We start from the raw sequence: 9637 nt of genomic DNA, 5'->3' as shown, positions 1-9637 counted from the left end.
GGATGGAAGAAGGGAGACAGCAGTGATGGTGGGTAGTAGTGGAGGTGGTGAGAAGTGGCAGGATTATGGATACACTTTGTAGATAAAGCTAGCCAGACTTTTCTGCTAGATCAGATGTGGGAGTGAAAAAGAGGAGTCAAAGTTTTCACCACAGATTTTGGCCTGAACAACTCAAAGAGTTTCCACTAATTGAGTTAGGGAAGCCTGAAGGGAGATCTAGTTTAGGAGGGAATGTCAGGTATCTGACCTGACAGAGAACAGTAAATTTTTGTTTTGTGTTGTTTTGGTTTTTGGAGTGGGATACATTTTGCTTTGGAAACTGACCACATTCAGGATTCAAGTGTCAGCCCGTGAATTATTCTTGTGTTCGTGACAGGGGAGAAGCTTTTTGCAATAAAAACTAAACCACCACTTTCTAACTTTTCAGACAAAGCTACCTAACCTTGGAAAGAGCGGAGGAAAAAGCAATCTCCCCTTGTCCGAGTGAGCTAGGAGGACAGCTGAGTGGCCCTCAGGAGAGTCCATGGACTCTCCCCAGAAGCTGCTGAGCATCGGATTGCTGCTGTGCTCTCTGTCTTGCCTCTTGCCGGAGACTGTAACTTCCTCACCATCGCCTTTATCTGCCTTTGGAACAGAAGATAAAGCAGGATCAAAACTACGCTCGAGGGGTGTGTTTGCTGTTAGGATAAATGTTCCTAGCTGCGTAAGACATAAGATTTATGTCTCAGGTCAGGAAAAACTGATTTTGTATTTAAAAATAATGTTCACTGGAAAGCAAACTATTCTGGTTTGGTTCAATTTAGTTCAACAAGCACTAACGCACTTACTGTGCACCAAGCCCTTTGCTGAATGACATGAATTAGGAGTTCAGAGATGTGCAGCCAAAGCCGTAGATGCCAACCTTCCATGGAATATGACAAATGCTCCCTGAGAAAAAAAGGATAAAGTTGCTACAAATAAAGTAAAATAAGTAAATAAAATAAAGTAAATAAAAATAAAGTAAATAAACAAAGGGATAAATAAAGTTGGGGAAGGGGTCAGGGAGGACTTGACAAAGGAAGTGAAATTCAAGCTAAACTCGATGATCCACTGATCTGTGGCTTAGGTGCTCCCAAAACCCAGCTTCCAACATGCACCCCATGCTGTTCAGGTCCTTTCCAGAACTCCAGCTATGGAAAGTGTCTTGCTGGTGAGTGGTGAATCCTCTTGACTCTATGCCACAGACACTGTTGTTTCCCCTACCTCTTTCCTTGGGGTTACATCACAGTCCCCTCTCCTTCCTCCCCTACTTCCTAAAGAAAAGACCCAGTATCTCGAGCCTTACCTTCATCAGCAGACTCCCTCTAAAGTTCCTTCTGCCAGTTGCCCTGGCCCCTTCCCTCTCTGGATGCTCCTGGAGCTGGTGGCCTTTTTTTTCTTCCTGAGGCACTCACTGCCCTCAGCCTCCTGTAGAACTCCCAAAAATACTCTAAGGCAACAACATGTTACTTATTAATTCATGTTACTCTTTCACAAAGTATCCCATTTACTCACCAAGACCTCAAAACAACCCTTAAGATGTCTGGGGCAGAGATGATTGTTCCTATTGATTTATGAGGAGGCAAAGATGATATTCATCTGAGGATACCTTTTGTGTATGTGTGTTTACGCCTTGAATATCTTAGACACAGCACAGCAAAGTAGTCAAGAATATGGGCTCTGGACAACTATAAGAGCATGATATCTGAGACAACTATTTGAACTTGAACCAAGGTTCAAATCCCAGCCTCATCATTTACTTGACCTCTCCTCAATGAACATCTATGCTCTTTCTGCAGAAAATCACAGGTCCTGGCTGAGCAACTTCAGGGAGTACTTGGGGGATCTCATCAAGAGCTCCATATCTCCAGCAGCCATTTTTGTTTGCTTATCATCACAGCACTGATGGGGACCCTCTGCTGCCTCACGTAAGCTGCTGCGTGACATGAAGAGAGGGGAGGAGAGAGGGAACCTGAGGGAGAGACAGGAACAATCAGATTCCCTGTCAGCCTGCGCATCTGTAATTAAGGGAAAGTTTTAAGAAAGGTAATTCTGGGAACAAAACTCTGAAAGCCCATCCAAGTCCCTTTTAAAAAGTCTCCTCTAGGGGCCAGCCCCATGGCCTAGTGGTTAAATTTGGCACTCTCCGCTTCGGTGGCCCAGGTTTGCTGGTTCAGATCACAGGCAAGGACCTACGCCACTCATCAGCAGTCATGCTGTGGCAGTGACCCACATATAAAATAGAGGAAGATTGGCACAGATGTTAGCTCAGGGTGAATCTTCCTTAAGCGAAAACAGGAAGATTGGCAACAGATGTTAGCTCACAGCAAACCTCCCTCAGGAAAAAAAAACAAAAAGTCTCCTCTAGGGCCGGTCCCATGGCCTAGTAGTTAAATTTGGGGCACTCCACTTCAGTGGCCTGGGTTTGGTTCCCGAGCACAGACCTATACCACCCATCGGCGCCCATGCTGTGGTGACAACCTACATACACACACAAAAAAAATAGAGGAAGATTGGCATAGATGTTGGCTCAGGGTGAATCTTCCTCAGCCAAAAAAAAAAGTCTCCTCTTCTTTCTCTTTTTTTCTCCAACCTGCCCTGTCCATTACCAATGACTTACAGGTGACATTTAATAACCAGTGTTTGCAACTGATCATTTTTTATTTATAATTTCATTAACTCCTAATCATCCTTTTCTTTGCTATAGGAATTATACATGGAAAATATATAATTAGCTGGTTTCAATTGCCTGAAAATTTCTCAAAATATTTAGCTACATAAATCATATGAAGCCGAAGAGATTCCTGAAATAGTTAAGAAAATAGTTAAGCGTAGCTAGAAAAGCCTACATTCCATTAATTCAATCAATATTTACCAAGAGATGACTACTTGCCTGTCTCTGTCCTAGTTGCTAGAGAGACAAAGAAATAAGACAATTGAATAATTATAAACTGGTGGGTCAGTGCTATGGTGGGAGACAGAATCCAAGTGGGGGAACCTATGTAAGTGTGTGGCAGGATTAAAAAAGACTTTGTGGAGGCCAGCCCCGTGACTTAGCGGTTGAGTGCGCACACTCCACTACTGGCAGCCCGGGTTCGGATCCCGGGCGCGCACCGACGCACCGCTTGTCCAGCCATGCTGAGGCGGCATCCCACGTACAGCAACTAGAAGGATGTGCAACTATGACATACAACTATCTACTGGGGCTTTGGGGAGAAAACAGGGAAAAAAAAGGAGGAGGATTGGTAATAGATGTTAGCTCAGGGCCGGTCTTCCTCAGCAAAAAGAGGAGGATTGGCATGGATGTTAGCTCAGGGCTGATCTTCCTCAAACACACACATTAAAAAAGGCTTTGTGTAGTAAAGGACTGTTCAGACTTCACAATCTAATAAAGTGGCTGAGGGCAAAGATCAGATTAAGGTTGTGGCGTCCCCACTCATGGCTTCTAATAACCTCAAAATGATCACAGGATCAAGAACCTTGTCTAGGAAACAACCTTGGATATATACATATTGGCACATAGAATTGATTAGATCCAAATAGAAGTCAGCTAAGTTTTGAGAGAAGCTTATTGCCAAAGAAGCTATGAGCCAGAACTAGATGAGCTATCAGTTGTTTGGGCCTTAAAACAGTATTCGGACCTCTGATCTTCCATGAGAAGGACACAGGCTTTGAAGGCCCCTTGGAGGGGCTCCCCAACACTTGCTGCAGATGCAGCCACAGACAATAATAGATAGGAAGAGCCTCCCAGAGGGTGGGCAATGGGCCAGGGAGCTCCTCCTATAAAGCAAGGTCTGGAGTTTAATCAATGCCTGCCCAGCAGGATTCCAGGATTACTATAGAGCAGTAACTGCTGTGTGTCTCTCATTTTTCCTCTTTTGAAATGGGAGTGTTTATGGTGGTTGTCCTCTTCCTGCTCCAGCATTGTATATGGGGTGTGGAGATCAGGGACAGATAACTTGTTTTAGTTCATAGGTCACTTAATGAAGAAGAGCCAAACTCAGACTTGAGAGACCCAAGCATCACCCAGATACTCTGGACTTTGAGGTGGAGACAGTGGTTTTTAATTAAAACCCTGGAGACAGGGTTTTAGTCTTCGAGAAAAGTTGTGCCACAAGTCAGATGTTCTGGAAGCAGACAGAGAGACAGGAGTTTGGTGTGCAGGGTATTCTCCGGGATTATCAGGGATCAATGCCTGAGGATCAACGCCTGTGGAGGTAGGGAGAAGCTGAATTGCCTTGCAAGCTCAATAAAGCCTCAGTTGACCCCATCAGAGATGTCCTACATTAGCCTGAAATGGTTGGACCTTTGTAACCACACCCCAATCAGTATTGGATGTGGGCTGCCCCAGGAGGTGCAGGTAGCTCTTGGCAGCTGAGGCAAACGCTGAAAGAGCTAACAGATAGAGGCTGTGTATTGATAGCACTTTCAGCAGCTAGAGAAACCAGGCAGTTCTCAAGGAGGGGATCTGGGTGGCGTATTTCTGTGTGCACTACAGGGTGGCTGTGTTCCGTGTACGGAAGGAAGAGTGAAATAGAGAGCAGGTGGTCAGTAAGACAGACTGTGACAGAAACTGGCTATATGTTCACCAATCCCGTTCCTTCTTCCCAAGCATTCCTTCTTCCCAGAGGAAGACTGCATTTCCCAGCTAAAGAAGCCAGGACTCAAGTCAAGATATATCTGATTATATATCTTTTAAGTAATTTGTTACTTAAACTATGGCCAGCAGGCCAGCTGTATCAGAAGCATCTGAAGTATTGGTTAAGCACAACCTGAGGCGAAAAACCGGTAAGTCCTCGCTAGGAACAAGCAAGCTGGCTAGTGAAAGAAAAAAACAGCAATGAGGACAGTGAGGGCAAGAGGGCGGGCAAGAGAGAGCAAAACAAAAGAAGACATTGATGAAAAAATATGAAAGGAGATCTGAAGAACAGGATCAAAAAAACCAACACCGTGAAGTAGAGATAAGCAGAGACTTTAGTGACAGTAAGATTAGAGAAAAAATGATGGATGCAGGAGACACATAGTAGACTCTCAATGATACTTGGTGACTTTTATTAATATATTTCACAGTAAGGATTGCGGTCTCTCTGGGTCTCTTTACTCATCCTCTGTACTCACCTATGCGCCACTAGCTGTAGCTGTAATGAAGGCTTAAGCTGGCAGCTTGTTCATTATCTGAGGAAATCAAGATGGAAGCCTGGCCAATCTCTCCGTATTCCAGTGGCAATCAGAAGGACTGACTGGCGCTAACAAATACGCAAAGATACATGTAGTGTAAAGATTTTTTAGTATGGTTCATAATAGTGAAAAAATAGAAACAACTTAAATGTCCATTGGCTGGTTAAAGAAAGCATTGAACATTCATACAGTGAGTACTACATAGTCACCAATGTTGTTGTAGAAGGACAATTACATGGAATCATATTCATGAAATATTGTTGAGTGGAAAAAAGTAGATTATAACAGAAGATATACAATTTAATCTAAGTTATTAAAAACTATGGGTACAGGGAAAAAGCCTTTAAGGACCTAACCAAAGTATTAGACATTGGATACCTCCTTGTGGTAGTGAATTGGTGGTTTTCATTATTGTTTCTATTGTTGTTATTATTTCCATGTTTATTTTTGTCTATCTGCACTTCCCAATCTTTCCACAACACACAGGATTGTTTGATGAGTATGTTTTTAAAAAGATACTTTGAAAACAAAAGAAGAAAAACCATTTTGCCATATTTCTCCCTCTACCTCCAATCCCAACTGCACTAGAAACACATTCTTTTTTTTTTTTTTTCTTTGAGGAAGATCAGCCCTGAGCTAACATCTGTGCTAATCCTCCTCATTTTGCTGAGGAAGACCGGCTCTGAGCTAACATCTATTGCCAATCCTCCTCCTTTTTTTTCCCCCAAAGCCCCAGTAGATAGTTGTATGTCATAGTTGCACATCCTTCTAGTTGCTGTATGTGGGACGCGGCCTCAGCATGGCGGGAGAAGTGGTGCGTCGGTGTGCGCCTGGGATCCGAACCCGGGCCACCAGCAGCGGAGCATGCGCACTTAACTGCTAAGCCACGGGACCGGCCCTAGAAACACATTCTTACTCTTATTTTCCCAAGTCATCGAAGCATTTTGTCTGTATGAAATCATTTAGTTCATATTAAGAGAAGAAGCAGTCTAAAATCCTATCTTGGAAAAGGTGATGTAACTACCAAGTAACTGTGCAGACCAAAGAGAGTGTATAGGAATTTAGACTTAGTTCAGCATTCATCATTTTCTCTTCCTTTCCCAGTATTCTTGTAGGTGAAACATTCCAATGAAGTACTAGAAGATTCAATTGGTCAAGCATGGCATTTGGTTTGCTGGATTCCAAGACAGTGGAGAATGTGCTATTGCTTACAATGAGGAAGTATCTGTCAGTTCAAATTAAATTGTTTTCCATCTTAAACTATCTTTGCCTTCATTTAAAACATGTGATTGAAAAATGGGAATAGCCTTATTACTATTTTGAATATAAAAATCATACATACTTAGTGCAAAATATTTCTTAAAATATAGCAAGAAGAAAAAGTATCCATAATCCTAAAGCACCCAGAAATAAGCATTGTGAGCATCTTGGTGTATCTCCTTTCAAACTTTTTTTCTATGCTTCTGTTATCAGTTTCCCAAAATCTGTTCCGTGAAACAATAGTTCCGTTTTAATAAATGTTATTAGATAATAGGGCTCTGTGGTCAATTAAGTTTGAGAGATGCTAGATTAAACACATTTAAACGTTTCTTTGTTCTAGGACTTTTAAGAGCCTTTGACAAGCTAATATGAATCTCCACAAGAGGCTATAATATGCGGCATTTCCCAAACAAATTTGAACGTGGGATTTTTTTATGGAGTATCCTACACTCTTTGAGAAATGCTGATGCACACACTGTCGCAGAAACTCATTTACATAGATACTTGATCTTTTACCAGAATATCATAGTACGCATGCTATTTTGTAGCCTACTTTGTTTCTTCACTATAAGACAAATTATGGACATCTTTCTGTGTTAGTTAATATATAAGTCTGTATAATTTTAAGTGTTGCATAATATTCCTTGCAGAAGATATGACATAAATCATTTTACCACCCCCTATACAATAATTATTTAGTGTGTTTCTACTTGTTCACCCTTATAAATGTAATGCAGGTCATAGTTTTACAAATTATTAATTTGCTTTTCCCCTTTGCTGTTCTGAGTTTGAAATCATTCACTCAGTGGACATTCATTGAACACCCACTGTGAGGCAGGTGCTGTTCCAAGTAGGTGACCAACCAGACACTAATCTAGGACCTTATGGAGCAGTGTGCTAGTGGGAGGATTTGGATCATGCAAACAGCAACAACAGGCAGTCCAGGCAGAAGGCACAGCAGGGCACAGGTGCTGGGACAAGAGCAGGTTGCTAGGTTCAAGAGGCAAAGACACCAGAGTCAACGAGGGACAGAGTAGGGCCTTGTGGGCCGATGAAAGGGTTTGTGTTCTTCCTGAGGATGATAGGGGAGCCAACAGAAGGTTTGGAGCAGAGAAGGAAGGTAATTTGATAGACATTTTTAATGGGTCATCTCAGCTGCCACGTTGAAAATGTAGGGGAGCGAGAATACAAGCAGAGAGACCAAATCCAGGTGAGAGACAATTTCATTTGGACTGGGGTAGGGAGCAGCATAGTTTCAGGACATGTCAGATTCTGGAGATATTGGGAAGGGAGAGCTGGCACGGTTTGATTATGGGTTGGATGAGGTGTGGGGCGGGGAGTGAGGCTTTAAGGATGCCTCCCAGGCTCTTGGCCTGAGCAAGTGAAGGGATGGAGTTGTCATTTACTGAGCTAGGGAAAATTGTGGAAGGTTATGAATTTACAACATGGCAAAAGCCAAGAGAAAGAAAGAGTGAAGTGCTAGTCTAATTGATACTGAGGCGAGCCCCAGCGAGTTGCCAGCCCCTTGGCCTGTTGTGTGGCCTGTGGTGGCAAAGCAAGGTGAACTCAGTTAAGACTACACTGGAGCTGAGTGGAGGGTCTGAAAGAGGCTACTGAAAGCATTGCTCAAACCAAAAGACCATGGCCTGCACTAGAGGCCAATAGGGGACAAGAGACAACAAAGAACAAGAAACACCCCTGTGGACACCAGTGGGTGCCAGCTCGCACTTGCAAGCTGAGGCGAGGGGGCAATTTCACTCTATAGCATAGTATGAGCCACATACCCTTTGTCCCACACTTCCACATGTCAGGAGGAGAACATCATTCTTCACAAACCTGAAGTGACCATTTAACTTGTCAACTTACAGTAAGCTTTAAATCAGATTGGACATTTACTTAAATTTTTTCCACTAACAAGCAGGTGGGAGCTTGGGAGGGAAGTCATAAGTTACAATAAAACAGAAGAGCTGCATTTTCTCTGAACATCCAAGTTTCCATGTTGGTAGCGTTTGGGACTCTACTACACAAACAGTAATTTGATGAGCATCCTTACACACATCTTTATAGTCTCTATGTCTTTTTCAACTTGTTGTTTAAGATAAATTGCTGAATGTGGAATTGTTGGGTTACAGGCTATGACCACTTTACGGTTTCTGATACTGTTCCACATAAGGTTTGTACCAATTTACTCTCCAGGCTCACAGCCCTCTCTCTTCCTACTGTCCTAAACATTGTGTTATTACCTTGGTTTTCTTTATACTTTTGCCGATTATGTTTGGCAATATATCATTTAATTTTGCCTGCATTTTTTGAACTCTTGAAGTATCCTGAGGCTTGGTACCCCAGAAATTTTAAACTTCCTTTTTTGAAGTATAGCACACCTACAGAAAAGAGCACAGAGTGAACAAAGTCATTGTCCTCCTCCCCCTCCACATCACCAGCCCCTTCTCACCCCCAAGGTAACCCCCGTCTTGTCTTCTAACACCACAGCCTTGCCTGCTTTTTTTTTTTTTTTTTTGGTGAGGAAGATTAGCCCTGAGCTAACATCTGTTGCCAATACTCCCCTTTTTGCTGAGGAAGATTGGCCCTGGGCTAACATCCGTGCTCATCTTCCTCTACTTTATATGTGGGATGCCTGCCACAGCATGGCTTGACAAGCAGTGTGTAGGTCCCTGCCTGGGATCTGAACCGGCGAACCCAGGGCCACTGAAGCAGAGTGTGCGAAGTTAACCACTAGGCCACCAGGCCGGCCCCACCTTGCCTACTTTTAATCTTCATAAAAACTAAATCATATGGATGTATTCTTCCCTGATTTTCTTCTTTTACTTGTTTTGTTTTGAGACTCATCCATGCTGATGCTTGTTGCTTCACCCATTCTGTATAACGTCGTATTGTATGAAAAGAGCCCTACTCATTTAGACCATCAACTGTAGAAGGACATTTGTATTGTTTCTGGATTTTTAATAAAGCTTCTACAAACATTATTGCACAGGTCTCCTCATGCACATGCGCAAGAGTTTCCATAAAGACTATACCCTGTGATTGACTTGCTGGGTCAAGGGAAGTGCACGTTCCACCTCAGTCTCAAAGCAATTGCCTCAAGTTACGCTACTACCAGCAGTAGGAATGTGATGTTCCCGTCATACCACATCCTTGAGAACATGCAATATCATCAGTCTTT

The 9637-nt window shown here is 42.9% G+C and overlaps 1 protein-coding gene across 1 annotated transcript; it reads left to right on the top strand.

Moving 5' to 3' along the window:
- The first annotated feature begins 523 nt into the window (after positions 1-523).
- SMIM9 (small integral membrane protein 9) lies at positions 524-6328 on the top strand. Its single transcript, XM_014779575.2, is given in 4 exon segments — positions 524-668; positions 1818-1898; positions 1901-1946; positions 6301-6328. Coding segments are annotated over 4 exon segments (300 nt in total).
- Positions 6329-9637: the final 3309 nt, after the last annotated feature.

This window comes from Ceratotherium simum, chromosome X (genome assembly GCF_057802395.1).
Source record: "Ceratotherium simum simum isolate JZ-2026a chromosome X, ASM5780239v1, whole genome shotgun sequence".
Taxonomy (NCBI): Eukaryota; Metazoa; Chordata; class Mammalia; order Perissodactyla; family Rhinocerotidae; genus Ceratotherium; species Ceratotherium simum.
The sequence above is the reverse complement of the archived record's forward strand: the minus strand, read 5'-3'. Positions and strand labels throughout refer to the sequence as shown.